This window comes from Vicugna pacos, chromosome 2 (assembly GCF_048564905.1).
Source record: "Vicugna pacos chromosome 2, VicPac4, whole genome shotgun sequence".
Lineage (NCBI taxonomy): Eukaryota > Metazoa > Chordata > Mammalia > Artiodactyla > Camelidae > Vicugna > Vicugna pacos.
In genome coordinates, this window is record NC_132988.1 from 93,245,113 (window position 1) to 93,263,650 (window position 18,538).

Genomic DNA, 18,538 nt, shown 5'->3' on the forward strand with positions numbered 1-18,538 from the left:
TTCCTCATGTTCTAAAATACATCCTTGAACCTATCTTACACTTAGTAGTTTGTGCCTCCAACTCTCCCACCCATATATTGCCCAGCCCCTCCCATAACCACTAGTTTGTTCTCTGTATCTGTGAATCTGCTTGTTTTTTTTTTTTTGTCATATTCACTAGTTTGTATTTTTTAGATTCCACATATAAGTGATCCAGGATACTAGTTTTTAATAAGGGTTACTACCTTTTTATTTCTCACTACAGTATTTTTTGTTTCTAGTAGTATCATGCTTTATTTTGTTAGCTCTGCTGCTTTTTTTAGAGATGGCTAAAACTAAGCCCTACTTTTTATGATTCCCTGTATATATCTGTTCTCTGATTGTCAGGAAAGCCATGTTTAGCTTTTTTTCTCTTTTTTTAGTGGGCACATTAATTCATGCTTGATAAAACATTATTTATAGCAATCTTAGTTTGAAATACTTTGTAATTATGTGAAAATATATTTTAGATTTTCACAAATCCTTTGAAAGTCCATATTCTTTAGTGTGTGCTGGACATTTTCACACAATGTAAATTACTGTTGGGTGATCTACTGTGTATAATATGCTGATAATAGTATTGAAAAGTCCAGGGAGAAGAGAAACTCATTTAATTCACTAAGGAAACTTGCTGGTTAGGTTTGATAGACATTTGTTTAAATTGAATTGTGCTTTTAAATTTTTATTTCATCTGCATTTCTTATTTAAATTCAGAATCAAGCAGCATTTTTGGATCATATCTACTTTTTGCTATTTAAGTGCTTTTTAAACATTTTTTTCTAAAGTAGCTTTTGATATAGTCTCTAAATTCAGAAATTCAAAGATTTACGAATACTACTATTTACTTTAGCATTACTTATAATAATAAAAAGTTATAAGCAACCTAAATGTCACCTAGTAGGGCAGTAGTTATATCATGACACATTCATGTGATAAAATCGTATACAGATGTTTAAAATAATTGTCTTTGAAAAATACTTAATAACACAAGAGAAATTCATGTCATATGAAATGAAGGAAAATAGGATATACAAATGGCATTGGGTATAATTTTGTGTGTACACGCACATATACCTTATATATATTTGTACACAGGTAAAAAGACTAGAAGAAAATACACCAGAATGTTAAAAGTGGTTATCTCTGGATTGTAGAATATTGAGACTTTTCTTTTATAGTTCCCTGCATTTTCTGTGATAATAAATTTTATAATCAGTAAAAAGTAGTCTAACAAAAACTCAATTTTTTCACTTAAATGTCATCAGTATTCTTTTATGATATGCTAGGCTTTTCTACCTCTCATGCATTCATTATTTTCGACTCTTCAAAGGTATTTCAGAGGACCTTTTTTTCTCAGTACCTGTTATCTTATTGCTGTGTGGGATTCTAACTCCACAGCTTATATCTTAAAAGCAGTTTATCTGACTATAACTTCTCTGTGTTAGTTATAACTAACAGAATTTAGATGTCTGCATGCCCAGGAAATTCATAGATACATTAATAATACTGTGTTATAGTATGATTATTAGACAGAGCAGAGATTTAGTCTTTTTTTTTCTTAAATGGACATTTAATTCATCTTTGTAATAGTGTAACATCTCATTAACTTTAAGTTCTGATTTGAAATTTTTGTTATTTTGACCTCATGTAGTAAAATTGGGTTTTCTTGTAGTTTAGAATATTGTCAATTCCTGAGAATTTAAAATGCTAATAGCAAGTAAAAACCTGGGGAAACTTGAAGATTTTAAAGCAGATTATTTATGGTTTGCTAATTAATTGTATGCTAGGTTGCAGTTCTGTTCTCTGGAAACAGGCTTTGCCTGTTTGAGCTTAGGAATAGTTAAGATTTTTACCGTAAGTTCCTTTCCACTTTAATAAACTTCTATTCATTGAAAATTTAAAACTAATTTCTTTTCCTGATTTAGTAATGATATCAGCTAAGGTTTCTTCATTGTAAGTAATAGAAGTTCTAGCTGATTTAAGTAGAAAAGGACGTATTAACAGAGTATTATGTGACTTACATTGGACAACCTAGAAAATGAATAAGATGAACGGGAGTGTTAATGCCAGGATGAATCCATGCTGCAAAACTGGCCCAAGCTGCTGCTCCTGAATTCCAGACTTTTGTATATCCAGCTGTTGATGCAACATCTCCATTTGGACAAATAGTAGACAGCTTATACTTGATGTGTACATAACTGAACTTCTTTCCTTCATTCACTTTATTGTATATCTGCAATAAGGGCTTTTAAAACAAATGAATATATCTCTGGTTGTATTATTATAGGAGTGTTTTAATGATACATGATAAACAGTGTTTCATTTTAAGGTTGGTAAGACTGCAGTACAAAGAATGCCCATCTTGGGGTGCTCATGACAAAGCTTTACTTGCTTTCTTGGCATATCTCCTTCCTATGATTTAATTGCATCCTTGGGTTACACAAATAGTAGACTGTTCTTAATGCAGTTGTATTTTGCCAGGTGCATGTTTGCCAGGTTTTGTATTTGCTGAGTTCTGTTTGTCTCTGAAATGTTCAGAAACATTAAAAAATGGAGGCATTATCTGACATTTCAGACATTCATGTATCCTAGTCTAATATTCTAATTAGAACTTTAATACTTTACTTATTAAATACTAGCTAATGAGACTTTTTAAAGAGGTGAATAAGAATATACAATGAGTCCCTTTCAATTAAAATCAGATATCCTATCATGTTACATAGAATTCTCTGTTTCATTACTTGACTAAATATGGGAATATACCCATTGATAAATACGGATTTTTACTGATATAATAGTAGAATACTACAACATACATAGAAAGATGCCAACACAAAATTCATAATCTAATTATAAATCGTTCTTTTAAGTTGTTTAGCCTTTTTTTGTGTGCTTCCTCTGAGGATAGTGTTCTTTTTTTTTTTAAAGTGGGGGAGGTATTTCCTTACAACTAGTGTATCTAGTTGTTTTGGTTTTTTTTAAATCATTCATACTTCCTTACATCCGTAAAGACAGTCTGAAGGGGGATTTTTTTCAATTCCCATTGAGGCCATTTGCAGAATTATTCTGTTTTTATCCTCTTCTGCTCCCTTGTGACGTTCGTCGCCTCCTGCTCTCCTTGACTATCTCTTGATACACAGTTTCTTCTGTTAATGATAGGAGTTCCAGAAGGAGAGAACAGGTGGATTTAGAAATGTGAACTTAGATTATGCTTTGTGTTTTTCCTGTTCTCTGTTGTAACCTAAGATTTGGGATGCAGATAATCCTTTATTGTTTGTTGAGCTCTGTATTTCAGCTCCAATCTAAACAGTGTAAGTGAAACTTCTACATCTTTACTTAAATTTGTTTTCATATTAAAGTACTATAAGCTTGTGATCTGGGAGATCATTGGTCATATTCCTCTTAGAAGTCTTAAGGCCTTGTAAATTGTGACTAATGTCTACTGATCTTAAATAAGTCACTCTAAGTAAGACCTGTTATTGGCCTTTTCCTGGAAGATGTATGCCTGAAGTTTCTTGAGAAACTTCTCTACCCAGAAAATATATCTACTGCTAGTATCTTTTCCTATTAATTTATATTGTTGTAAAATGTTTAATTATTGATATAAATAATAAATGTTCTTTCAAAAAAAATACATGTGAAGTGAATTCCTCACTCAGTTCTCTATATCTGACTTATTCCTACTTCCCTAGATGAATTTGGTGTGCACCTTCACAGATCTTTCTAACAAATAAACATGTATGCACTATGATATACATATATGTATGTATTTCCCTAATTTAATAATATTTAGCATTTTCCATGTTGCTACAAAGCCTTTTTAATTCATGTGATTAACTTTTGGTTTTTATTTTAGTCAATAAAGGAAATTTTAGTGGGCTTTCTTCTTTCAAGTCTTAATACTTTTTATCAGTATCATCTAGGCACTGGAAGACTAGATAGTCCTTCTGTGATTAACGGTACAATTGATTTTACCAATTAGGAAGTGTTGACCTTGAAAATAAAACAGTCAGGTGCAGCCATTATGGAAAACAATATGGAGATTCCTCAAAAAATTAAAAATAGATTTAACATATGATCCAGCAATCCTACTCCTGGGCATATATCCAGAGGGAACCTTAATTCAAAAAGATACATGCACCCCAATGTTCATAGCAGCACTATTTACAATAGCCAAGACATGGAAGCAATCTAAATGTCCACCAACAGATGACTGGATAAAGAAATTGTGGTATATTTATACAATGGAATACTACTCAGTTGTAAAAAAAGAATGAAATAATGCCATTTGCAGCAACATGGATGGACCTAGAGATTAATCATTCTAAGTGAAGTAAGCCAGAAAGAAAGAAAGAAAGAAAAGTACTATATGATATCACTCATATGTGGAACCTGAAAAAAGAAAAAAAGAGAGCACTAATGAACTCATCTACAAAATAGAAACAGACTTGCAGACATAGTAAACAGTCTTATGGTTACCAGGTGAAATGGGGTGGGAAGGGGTACATTTGGGAGGTTGAAATTTGCAAATGTTAGCCACTATAAATAAAAATATGTTTAAAAAAACAGATTTCCTCTGCATAGCACAGGGAACTATATTCAATATCTTGTAATAATCTTTAATGAAAAAGTATGAAAATGAATATATGTATGTATATACATGACTGGGACATTGTACTGTACACCAGATATTGACACATTGTAACTGACTATACTGTAATAAAAAAAAAGAAAAGTCAGTTAATTTACTAGCAAGGATGGGTTTATTTGGGAATTGCAGAGAATTGCAATTTAGGACAACAAGCCACAGCAAAAAACCATGAAAACAAGTCCAACAGATAAAGAAGAGGGATGCCATTTTATAAAGAAAAAAGAGGCAAGTTAGGAGGGATTGTTTTGAACAAAAGCCCACTGTAGAAAAATGAGAGTTCAGGGTGATGATCGTTTTTCATTGGCTGAGTTGCTGGGGTAGTTGATTTCTTACAGGAAATGCAATGTACCTCTTTTCCTGTTGGAACCTGTAAATTGATGATTCTCTCCTTTTGATGATTAAGTCTATAATTGACAATTCTCATAATTGACATTAAGTGGTACTGTGTGACAGCTCCCCCTTCTGGCCTCCTGGTTTTCCTTTATTTTCACAGAAATGAGGTTATATTTTAAGATAAAATAACTATTGAATGTCCTCATGGCACAAAATTCAAGCAGTACTAGGTGTAGAAAGGGAAAAGTAAAAATCTCCTATGTTCTCCGCCTCTCATTGCCATTTTACTGATTATAAGTTATTCAGTTTCTTTTATATTCCAATTATTATGAGTGTATAACAGATTACCCCAAAACTTAATGGCATAATAGCCTTTTAATTAAGTTGACAAATTGTGTGTCTGGAGTTCATATAAAGCACAGTGGAGATGGCTTGTCTGCTGCGTAATGTCTGGATTCTTAGCTGCAAGATTCAGAGGCTGGAAGCAGGAAGCGTCTGGAGGCTTGCTCACTCACTGTCTGATGCTTTCTAGTGGCTGAAACCGTAACTAGTACTGTCAGCAGAACTCTACATATGGCTCTTCATATGGCTACTTGGCTCCCTCTCAGCACAGTGGCTTGGTTCCAGGGGCAAGCATCCATCCTAAGAGAGGAAGAGGGAGGGAGAGAACCAGGCAGCAGCTGGATACTTTTGGTGACCTCGCTTAAGAAATCACATACACACATCTAAGCTATACTTTTGGCTGTAGCATTCTTGAGCCTGCTCAGCTTCAAGAGGAGGGGGGCATAGATTCCACTTCTTTTTTAAAATTGAGGCATAATTGACAAATAACATTAGTTTCAGGTGTACAACTTGTATATATTGGGAAATGAGCACCACAGTAAGTCTAAGTAACTCTCGTCACTATACACAGTTTTTTTTCTTGTGATAAGAACTTCTAAAATTTACTCTTTCAGCAACTTTCAAATATGCAATATAGTATTGCTAACTATCATCACCATACTGTATACTGTATATATAATGCATACTGTACATTATATCCCCACGACTTATTTTATAACTGAAAGTTTGTACATTTTGAATCCCCTTCACCCATTTCATTCACCTGCAGTCCACCACCTCTGGCAACCACCAATTTCTTCTCTGTATCTTCGAGCTTGATTTTTTGTTGTTGTTTTAAATTCCACATATAAGTGAGATCATACAGTATTTGTCTTTTCTCTGTTTGACTTATTTCACTCAGCCTAATTCCCTGAAAGTCCATCCATGTTGTAGCATAAGGCAAGATTTTGTTCTTTCTTAAGGCCGAATAATAATTCCATTGTATGTGTAGATACCACGTCTTCATCTGTTCATTCCTCAATGGACATTTAGGTTGTTTCCATATCTTGGCTATTGAAAATAATGCTGCAGTGAACATGGAAATGCATGTACCTTTTCAAATTAGTGTTTCTGTTTTCAGGTAAATACCCAGAAGTGGAATTGCTGGATCATATAGCAGCTCTAGTTTTAATTTTTTTAAGGAATCTCTATATTGTCTGTCATAGTGACTGCACCAATGTACATTTCTACCAACTGCGCAAAGTTTCCCTTTTCTTCACGTCCTCGCCAGTACTTGTTATTTCTTGTCTTTTTGACAGTAGTCATTCTCACAGATGTGAGGTGATACCTCATTGTGGTTTTGATTTGCATTTCCCTAATGATTAGTGATGTTGAGCATCTCTTCATGTACCTGTAGGCCATCTGTATGGCTCTTTTCGAAAAGTGTCTCTTGAGATCTTCTGCTCATTTCTTAATCAGATTGTTTGGGGTTTTTTTGGTTATTGAATTGTATGAATCCTTTATATATTTTGGATACTAACCCCTTATCTGATACGTGAGTCGCAAATATCTTCTCCCATTCAGTTAAGTTACCTTTTCTTTGCTATGCAGAAGCTTTTTAGTTTGATGTAGTCTCACTTATTTATTTATTTATAATTTTTTATTGATTTATAATAATTTTACTCACTTATTTTTGCTTCTGTTACCTGTGCTTTTGGAGTCAGATTGAAAAACTCACCACCACAACTGATGTCAGGAAACTTACTGCCTGTGTAATTTTTTTAGGAATTTTATGGTTTCAGGTCGTATATTCAAGTCTTTAATCTATTTTGAGTTAATTTTCTTTAATTAATTTTAATTTAAATTAATTTTAAACTATTTGAGTTAAGAGACTCCACCTCTTGATGGGGGTTGGCAAGATTCTGGAAGAGCATGTATGGTTAGAAGTACTGCTGTGGCCATTTTTAGAAAATACAGTCCACCACATTTATCTTTCTAGAAATTTGTTTTACATAGGACTGTGTCGGAGCCAGCCGACAGTCGATCAGGTCCAGAAATCTGTGCTGCAGGACTGAGAAAAGAAAGACAAGACTAAAAGGAAGACAAGACTAAAAGGTGGGGGAGAGGGTCTCACTCTAGCCCGCAAGACGCTAGGTCAAGAGTGGACCTCGTGTTTATTTCCAGCAGTTAATTTATATGCTTTTAACCCATAGGCAACAGTATCGTAGGTAACGGTATTGTTTTTATGATCTCTTAACAATGTGTACTAAAATCAGTAACTTGTGCATAGTTACATACATCATTATTGTTTATATTTCTCATCAATCAAGACTAACCGTTCCCCATGAGCTAACATCATTGATAACTGTTACTGTTCCTCTAGGCTAACATCGTGATTTGTGTATTGGTAACTCAGGTGATTGTCACTAAGATCACTAACTTATGTAACTTGTGTATTGGTAACTCAGGTGATTGTTACTAAGATCACTAACTTGTGTGACCTGTATCTCTCTTTCCAGAAGCCCCTGTTCTTAATAACTCAATGGCATCAAGATGTTTTTCCGACTCCAAATGCACCTGCTGTTTTTCTAACAAAGGGGTGGCGGGACAGAGATTGTCTTTGCTCAATCAGCCTTAGAGCCTGACGCCCCGCACTCTGGGAGTTTAGGCCCAGTTTCTGTGCTCGGCAGCCCTCAGGTCATGAGTGGCCCCCCGCAGGACTGGATCATCTTTTATATATATTTCTGAAACTTGTTTTTTTTTCACTTCACAAATCTTTTCATATCAGCAACTTTCTTACTTCAGTTTTCTAAAACAGAATACTGTAGACTGGATGGCTTATAAGCAACAGAAATTTTTTTTTCTCACAGTTCTGGAGTTTGGAAGCCCAACATCAGGGTGCCAGCATGGCTGGATTCTGGTGAGAGCCTTCTTCCAGGTTGTGGATCTTGTATCCTTACATGGTGGAAAGAGGGCAAGAGAGCATTCTGGGATGTCTTTTATAAGACTTTAATCCCACTCGTGAGGGCTCTACCCTCATGACCTAATCACCCCTGAAAGGCACCTCCTAATACCATAACACTGGGGGTTAGAATTTCATAATGTGAATTTTGAGGAGATTAAAATATTCAATTCCTAACAGCAAATCAAAGTCAGCCTCATTTTTACCAGTGTCATGGTATTGCAATATTGTCTTTTCTTTTAATAGCACATGTAATATGTGAATATCTAAATTATGGACACTTGAAATAATGTAGAAATACAGACCAAAATGTCAGTCTTTCTTCCTGTTCCCCCCTACTGACCCATCCCATTGCGTGTCTGTTATTGCTCACTTGGCCCGGGGTTGCATTGGGTTTGTGGACAGTAATGTATCTAAATCTGTATCTTTATGTATAATCAAAATAGACTGTACCATAGGGGTATAGTATATAAAAGTTCTGTTGTTGTCTAATCAGTGGTCACAAATCACGTGATGATTTTTGGTTCAATATATTAAACTCAAATTCAGAAGGTATTTTTGTATGATTGGGGAGAGTGTATGCATATCATTTGGGCAAAGTAGCCCAACCTATTAGTGTTAGATGTTCAAAAAGTATTTTCAGAATTCTCAGCCTATGCCTTAAATGTGCATAGATTATTGTGGTCTTTCCAAGTTACTTTTGTTAATGTTGTAAGAAAATATGTAGAGATGCTACTTAGTCATTAAGACTAAATGTGATCAGATATATTAGGTTCTAGCTGTCTCCCAGTTGAAACACTGGACTTTCCACACAGGAAAACTTATTTGAATATACTATCTTCATATTTTGTCATTTCTTTAAAATTCCTCTCCTCATAATTTGGCATTGTATATCAAAACTTAGAGTGTACATACCTTCATTCTAGCAACTTTTCTTACCCTAAAGAGATTAATCAAATGTGTAAGAATATACTTATAAGAAGATTCACTACAACTTGTTTTTCATATACAAAATAAAAGATGATGCAATTAAATGAAATTCTGTGCAGCATTAAAAATTAGGTAGAGATAGGTTTTGGCAGTCTAAGGTTATTTCAGGCCAACCTTATGACCGTGAGCTGTGTGTGGTGTGGTCAGAGAGGACATCGACCAACTGTTTAACCGTTGATTTTAAAAGTACTTTTTTGTTGTTGGCTTTGGCATTTCACTTTTTGAAAAAATAGTAGTGATAAATTTGAAGAGGCTTATTTATATAAACAGGCAGCCTGCATGTTGCTAGGATCTGAAAACATCCTATGGGCCATGAATTGAGTGTTTTATATATATTATATATTTAATTATATATATGTTTAGTTATGTCACTTAACCTTCACAATGACAGTAAGGTTGATGACAGGTTATTTATCTCTCTTATAGTTTGAAACTCTGCCTGAGAAAGTAACAGAGACAGAATTTGAAACCAGGTACCTCTGACTCTAGAGCTTCTCCTTTTAATCGCTGTTCTGTACCACACTGTTTACCAGTCCACAGGTAGATCCATGAGAAAGAAAGCACCTTCAATATACATGTGGTTCTTGAGCATCAGACGTAGAAAAATAGCAAATAAGTTCTTGTCTAGGTACTGTCTTAGTTAGCTCAGGCTGCTACAGCAAAACACCACAGACTGGGTGGCTTCAACAGCAAACACTGATTTCTCACAGGTCTGGTGGCATTGGGAAGTCCAAGAAAAAGGTGCTGCCAGATTTGGTTTCTGGTGATTTGACTCTTTTCATGGTTTGCAGACAGCTACCTTCTTGCTGTATCCTGACAAGGCACAGAGAGAACAAGAGCTCTGGTCTCTCCCTCTTACAAGGACACTAATTTCATCATGGTGGCTTTACTCTCATGATGTCATCTAAACATAATCACTTCCCAGAGACCCCACCTCCATATTACATCACATTGGGGGTTAGGGCTCTAAAATTCAAATATGGGGGAAGGGGCACAAACACCCATAGCAGGTACATTTTGGTAACTCCAAAGAGAGACTTTCTGTTTTTTGTAATTTTTTTGAAAGAATTTCTCCAAGGTAAGATGCCTTGTAGAAGTTCATTTATCTGTTTTTTGTCATTAGAATCTTCTCTTTGATCTATGTTTTCTCCATGAGTCTCTGACAGCCAAGGTTCTATATTAGGCTTCCTGGATATCCTAAGAGATTATTTTAGGTTCTACAATTTTGCCTAACATGAAATCTCCATGCCAAGACTCGTGTTCTTTTAACCTCTGTCTTCTGCCTTTTTCTCTAATGAAGAAAAACATTTATTCTACTCATACTATGTTGTCTGTGTGATTTTAATGCTAACTCATCTAAAAAACTTTCCATAACCATCCTGATGAGGTGAGGAAATCCGAATCTATTTTTAATTCTTCCCTGGGATGCTGGGGTCAGTGTTTAACATGAAAGTTTACCTGGACAGCAGCTATTGGATTTAGGTAGTCCACATGTGGTTCCCCCCACCCCACTGTAATACAGAGCATATTTGAAGTTTATAGATTCTGCCATGCCTATGTCCTTCACATGTTATTCTTCATTTCCTTTTAATTGTTTGTTTTCACAAATGGTTTCCTTTTAAAGTAGCCAAAATCAGCATCAATAGTCCCCACTATATTCTCCAAATAAGTCAAGAGAAAACTGAGGTGCATGGCTTGAGTAAGGCCTTTCCTGCTCAAAGTCATAATTTGGCCTCCTACTCTGACTCCTCTTACCCAGGAAAAATCACTTATGTACCAATACAGTTACTACATTAAACTGACATAATTTGTATATTTACCAGTTGTATGTGGATTAATTAATTTTCTAGAAACTTGTATAGCAGGACAAATTGTACATTACTGTTTTTTTTTATCATAGTCCCAAAGGGAAAAGAGATCTTTTTTAGTGCTGAAGGAAGACATTGGCTGTGTTAATCTTAAAGACTGTTAGGTAACTGTATCTATGATTATTTTCACTTTACTCTGAATTTGCTTCAGTTCAGTTATATCAACTCACTGGAGTATTTTGTAACCACTCAGAATTGTGGTTGGTGACTCAGTGTTTTATGCTAATGATATGTTAACTAAAATTATGATACAAAATTATACATTGTAGAGTAAAATTGTGATTAAAAATTTAGACTTAAGGGTTAGTATTGGATATGTTAGCTAACCTCCCCCAAACCCAAGTTTCTTTATCCATAGAGTAGAAATAATAGCACCTGCCTTCTGCCAGTGGATGTAAGGATTAAATAAGTTATAAAGTTATTAGTGTAGTACCTACCACATACAAGTTCCCAATAAATATTTGTTATTATAATTGTAATTATTTGAAAATGTGCACATTTTAAGACTAGAAAACATAATAATGATAATTGTATTATGGCAGAGAATTAATCCACATTAATTTCTAAATATTCTGTAATGTTATTTGTATTATAATGCAACATAAATTATAATAAAAATTAATATAAATTTTACTATATCATTAAAATATATCTCTATTTAAATGTATTTCTGATAAGATACAAAGTGTTCCTGTCACACATTGATGAAACAATAGGTGTCTGCTATATGTCTTAGACTTGGAGGCAGTCAGACTAATGACAGTAACAGCAAACTGTACTGATTTGAGCATATACTGAGAGCATTTGGTTCTGAGGTTGACTGAGCACAGCGGCTAAATAATGTGGCTTCTGTGCCCCAGCTACAGTGGCTTTGTGGTTCCTCAACATCAGTTGATAGCCACCTTTTCATCTAGGGGCCTTTCCTAGTTGTTTACTCTGCCGGGAATGCCCGGCATGCTCAACCTCCAGACCTTTACTGTTACTATCGTGTAGATAGTCCCTTAAGTGTTAACAGCCTCTGTCAGCCTAATTTAAAGTGGCTACTGGACTGCCACTGTATGCCATCCCGTTTTCGTTCTCTGCATGGCTCTCTGACATTTTTATATTTGTTAATTGCCTGATTTCCCCCACAAGACTATATGATCCATAAGAGTAGAGAATTGGTCTTTTTTACACCTTATCCTCAGTTCCTGGAACTATATTTGGCACATAGTAGGCATTTAGTAAACATTTTGAATAAATACGTGAATGATTGTTGCATTGTAACTATACATAATTAATGGGCATCTCACATTTCTAAATGAACATTTTTATATAGCTACACAGAAATACTTGTTTTTTCTCTTATTTCATGAGTATGTCCTCAGTATCTTTAACTGGTATCCTTATCAGTAGTGTTGAGTGGTTTAAGGGCCAGACAGTAAATATTTTAAACTTAAGAGTCTCTATGGCAGCTACTAAACTCAGCTGTTGTAGTGAAAGCAGCAACAGATGATAAGTAAATAAGTGGGTGTGGCTATGTTTCAGTAAAACTTTATAAAAATAGGCCTCCAGCCTGCAGGTTGTAGTTTGGTGGCCCTTACTATAGTCCACAAATCCACTACAAAGGTACGGGGTGAAACCCAGACCTGCAGAGTCACAGGGAAGAGAAAACAGAACCCAGTGAGCATCTTATCTGGTTGACCCACACTGGAAAAGCATGAGGTTGATGGTGGCATGAGGAAGAAGCCTAGAGCTGCTGATATGGCCCTGTATGGAAGTAGATTTGTGAGAAAATGGATCTATGAAGATTTAGAGGCTTTTCACATGGAAAGCATGTTATTTGTTAGGTATGTTGAGCTACAAATAGCCAGAAAGTCAGACCCCAAGAAAAGGGCAGCACTTTAAGTAGAGCTATAGCCGAAAGCTAGGGCTGGTATTTGAGTTACATAATGTACAATGAACTGATAATTCATTGATCATTTCAATTATAGCTGTAGGTTTTGGGATATGCTATGTCATTGCTAAAGATTAAACCCAGGAAAGTTATTTTTACTCCTTATTTGATATCTTAAGTAATTAGGTAGTTCTTATTCAATCCAAGAACCTTTTTACTTAATCTCTTCTTGTTTTATATTCTCTACATTGCTACTTAGAGGTAGAGGAGTAATGCGAAAAGATATATATGCATGTAAAAATCTCACATTTCTGGAGAGATACACAAAAAATCTGAGTACTGTGGTGGCTGAAGGACAGGAGAGAGTGAGATATTTACCTTGCATACAGTGTACTTTTGAATTTTGTACTATGTACACATATTACTTATCAGGGGAGAACTAATAAATTAATAAAACCTAAACAAAATATATGCACATAGGAGGTTCATTAGGTCCGATCTGTGACCCAAGGTCTCGTAGCCTTTTTTTTTCTATTTCTTTAGAATGTATAATTTTTAACAGTATTATTAACTATAGTCACCATGTTGTCCATTACATTCCCATAACTTACTCATTTTATAACTGGAAATTTGTACCTTTTAACTCCCTTCACCCATTTCATCCACCCTCCTTCCCCTGCCCCAGGCAACCACCAGTCTGTTCTCTATAATCATGAGTTTTTTGTCTTTAGATTCCACATATAAATAGAAGCATATGGTATTTATCTTTTTTCTGTCTGACTTACTTCATTTAGCATAACTTCCTCAAGGTCCATCCATGTTGTCACAAATGGCAAGAGTTCATTCTTTTTTATGGCTAAACAGTACTCCTGTGTGTGTGTTCTTTTTCTTTATCCATTCTTCAGTGGACACTTAGGTTATTTCCAAGTCTTGGCTGTTATAAATAATGCTGCACAAAACATGAGTTTGCTTGTATCTTTTTGATTTAGTGGTTTTGTTTTCTTCAGGTTAATACTCAGGAGTGGAATTGCTGGATCAAATCATAGTTCAATTTTTAATTTTTTGAGGAACCTCCATACTGTTTTCCATAGTGGCTATAACCAATTTACATTCCCACCAATAGTGCACAGGGGTTCCCTTTTCTCCACATCCTCACCAACACTTGTTATTTATTGTTTTTTTGATAATAGCCATAGAATATATAATTTTTAAAGTGTTTTTAGATTGATTCTTTTCATATTTAGAAAAGGTTAAGATAGCCAGCATATTTTATATTAATTAGGATCTAATCTAATTCACAAGCTTCCAAAATTAAAGTTTTTCCATTTTAATTCAAATAGAACTACTTTTAGTGGTATGTACCAAAGCAAGCCTGATCATCACAGGGAACAAAATTTATAAAATGATTTGTTCTGTTGTTAATTCCAGTAATTGTTTTAGATGAGATCATAATTTGTATGACACAGTAATAATAGTAGCTAATGTTTCTTCTTTCTTGTATTGTTACTACATTTCACATGTGTTAAGTATTTTAATTCTCACTAGTACTCAGATAAACATAGTATTATCCTCATTTACCAGAAATTAAAGCTTAGAAGTGTTAAAGAACTTGCCCAGGGTCTTTTTTTTCTTTCTTTCTTTTTTTTAATTTATTGAAGTACAGTTGATTTACAGTGTTTTAGGTGTAGAGCAAAGTGATTCAGTTATACACACATACACATATACATATATATATACATATATATACATACATACATATATATATATATTCTTTCCCATTATAGGTTATTACAGGATATTGAATATAATTCCCTGTGTTATGCAGTAGGTCCTTGTTGTTTATTTTATATGTAGTAGTATCTATTAATCTCAAATTCCTAATTTATCCTCCCCTTTCCCCTTTGTTAACTATAAGTTTGTTTTGTTTCTTTGGTAACTGTAAGTATGTTGGTGAATCTGTTTCTGTTTTGTAAACAAGTTCATTTGTATTATTTTTTAAGATTCCACATATAAGTGACATCATATGATATTTACTTCACTTAGTATGATAATCTCTAGATCCATCTTGTTGCTGCAGATGGCATTATTTCATTCTTTTTTTATAGCTGAGTATTCCTGTGTGTGTGTGCATGTATACACCACATAATTTTTATCCATTCATCTGTCAGTGAACATTTAAGTTGCTTCTGTGGGCTGTTGTAAATCATGCTGCTGTGAACATTGGGGGCATGTATCTTTCTGAATTAGTTTTATCTTTTCCAGATAGATGCCCAGAAATGGGATTGTGGATCATATGGTAACTCTAGTTTTAGTTTTTTAAGGAACCTCCATACCATTCTCCATAGTGGCTGCACCAGTTTATATTCCCACCAGCAGTGTAGGAGGGTCCCTTTTCTCCACACTCTCGCCAGCATTTATTATTTGTGAACTTTTTGATGACTATTCTAATTTTGATTCTGTCCTTTGGTGTGAGGGTGATAACTCATTATAGTTTTGATTTGCATTTCTCTTACAATTGGTGATGTTAAGCATCTTTTCATGTGCCTGTTGGCAATCTGTATGTCTTCTTTGGAGAAATGTCTATTTAGGTCTTCTGCCCACTTTTTGATTGGATTGTTTGTTTTTTTGACATTGAGCTGTGTGAGCTGTTAGTTAGATCTGTCTCAGGTGATTTTTTTAAAATTCCTGTTTAAAATGGATGAATTGCACTAGATTCCAGTATATTTGAATATTACTTTGAGGAGAAAAGAATGCCCTTAAACTGAACAGCTCCTTTGTGTATTCTGTGTTTTCATCTGATTTTGAAAGTATGGCATTCATTAAAAAACAAAACATGATCTTTCTATTAAATAGTATCCACTTTTGCTTAAGTCCAATGGCTAACTTTCCTTTTTTTTATTCATTGTAGTTGAGGCAGTCCCAGTCCTACTGCACAGACACAGAATGTCTTCAGGAATGTAAGTAATGATGGGACAGATGGAGACTTGACATTGGGGGCAGAGTTAGAGACCAGAATATGACTGAATATTTGCCAGAAATTATTCTTACTAATAATTCTTAAATTATTAGTTTTCCCTTTAAGGAAATGGTTCTCAGTAATGTATTTCCTGTTTAAATATTTAATCTTTAACTTAAAAAATTGTGGTTTTTTTGGTCCTGCCTCAAAAACAAAACCCGTTGATTGAATAAAGTTATGAATTCACAGATTAAAAAAAGAAAAGGAAAAACTTCCAGAATACTAAAAGATGACCACTGTTGCTGACAACTTGATGTAAACCCTTCTAGACGTTTTTGGAGGCAAGTATATGTGGAACAGGGCACTTTTGGCTGGTTGAACTGAACATCGAGGCTACTAGTGCAAACCCCTCATGCTTTCCCTAGCATCTATTTGCATTCATCGGCAGCTCTGAAAACTTGTGAGCAAAGGAAGGAGGCCATTTTTCCCCAAAGTTGGGAAGCTTTGGGAGGGAGACATTAGAGTCATTCCTTCGGCTCTGACGTTAGCATTCTCAGGAGGGCATGGGCAGTAAGGAGGTTTCTCCACCTGGCTTTATGGGCAGTGGTGATGGTGACGTGAGAATCAGAGCAGGAAGATGGATCCCACATGGTGAATGTAGCTGACAGACTTGGAGGCCATTATATAAGGCATCCTTTTTCAGGAGGAAATAACATGAGGGGTATCTCGAGGGGAAATAATAGCCAATCCAGTCTTGTACCATAATAATTTGACTGTAATAATGGAAGTATGACATTCACAGGATGGTGAAGCCTGGCACAACTAGGTTTCATATATACTTTATAAAGTGAGATCACTTTGTGTGTGTTCTTTTTCACTACCTTATTGTGAATATATCAACATATATTAACCTTAAAAATATTTACCAACTGAATACTAATTCATTATGGCAATGCATAATGTTTAAATAATTCCCTTTTGTTGGAATCTTAGGTTGCTGATATATTTTTTCTGTTATGAAAAATACTTGAAAAAACATCCCTTTGCACATTTTAAGGCTTTTGACATATTGCCAAATTGCACTTATTAATAGGCTAGTTATTTATAGTTCACATCTCTAACGCTAGGTGCCACTTAATTATGTGTACAAAACTAAAACCAACACAGTTAAGTGTCTTTAAACAGGGGCTTGTTATTGCATTATTAATTACTGTTATTACTATGTGAACTGGACATCCCATCAAATTCTGTAAATATAACAACTTAGAGAAATAGGAGCTAGTACAGGGCCTGACCCAAAGTAGAAATTTTGTCACAATGTAGTCCATTGGTGCAACAAGGTAATAATTACATGCCTCTGGACAAGAAAGTAATATGCAGACTTTGCGTTAGTTTTTGGGGGTGGTGGATGGTGGTTCCCCCATTCCACATTTTTTATGTTGCTTCTTCAGTGGTGGTCATTCATCTATAGTGTGCCCTCTAATAAGCAGCTCAAATTTTTGCCTCAGCAGTAAAGCTAAAACCTGTTTTTCTAGTTGAAAATAATCTTACTGAACTCCTTATGGGAAAACAAGTGTTTGCTGTACTTGTGGTATTTGTGACCCATGAGCCAGCCCCACTTGTAAGCCAAATATACACTTATTTCTGTGAGTGGAATTTTACTTCTTCACCTCAATATAAAGGCAAAACTCTAGAGCTTGAATATTAATTTACTTATATTGGTCATTTTTTTCCCTCAGTTCTTTTAACATTTGGTGGAAATCCTTTTGACAGCTATGCCTTTAAGTAGTTTAAGAAATTGTTTCCTCTGAGTGATAGAATTACTTTTCTGTTTATTCTAAATTTTCACCAATGAGCTTATGCTGTTTCATAAGTATATATATAAATTAGGGGTCCCCACAACCACCTCCTCTCTTCAATAATTTGCAAGACTAACTTACAGAACTCAGGAAAACGTTTTACTTGCTATTACTGGCTTATTATAAAGGATGCAACTCAGGAACAGCCAAATGGAAGAATAAGACAAGGTATGAGGGGAGCAGGTACAGAGCTTACCTGTCATCTCTGGGTGCACCGCCCTCCCAGCTCCTCCATGTGTTCACCAACCAGGAAGGTCTGTGAACCCTGTTGTTCAGGGTTTTTATGGAGGCTCCATTCCATACCATGAATGAGTAAATCATTGGCATTGTGAATAACTCGATCTTCAGCCCCTCCTCTATCCCTGGAGGTTGAGGAGTGGAGCTGAACCTTCCAACCCTCAAATCACTTGGTCAGGCTCTGGCAACCAGTCTCCATCCTGAATGGGGCCCACTAAGAGTCACCTCATTAGCATAAACTTAAGTATGGTTGAAAGTTGTGAGTAACAAAAAATTTTACATTCCTCTCATCCTTATCACTAGGAGATTCCAAGGGTTCTAGGAGTTACGTGTCAGGAACCAGAATGAAGACCAAATATATATTTCTTATTATATCACAGTATCACAGTACATTGTGCCTGTCATGGTGTGCTGCATGTATTTGAGATGATTTAATAGAATATGGAGCTCACTACTTTGTGTGGTAG

The 18,538-nt window shown here is 35.0% G+C and overlaps 1 protein-coding gene across 2 annotated transcripts in view; it reads left to right on the plus strand.

Moving 5' to 3' along the window:
* Nucleotides 1–18,538, plus strand: part of SMIM14 (small integral membrane protein 14) — a 56,793-nt gene that overhangs the window by 29,674 nt on the left and 8,581 nt on the right. For both annotated transcript variants that reach the window (XM_006209759.4, XM_072944939.1), the window contains exon 3: nt 15,928–15,976. In XM_006209759.4, the coding sequence (XP_006209821.1) occupies nt 15,928–15,976 (49 nt within the window). The remainder of the gene's footprint in view (nt 1–15,927; nt 15,977–18,538) is intronic.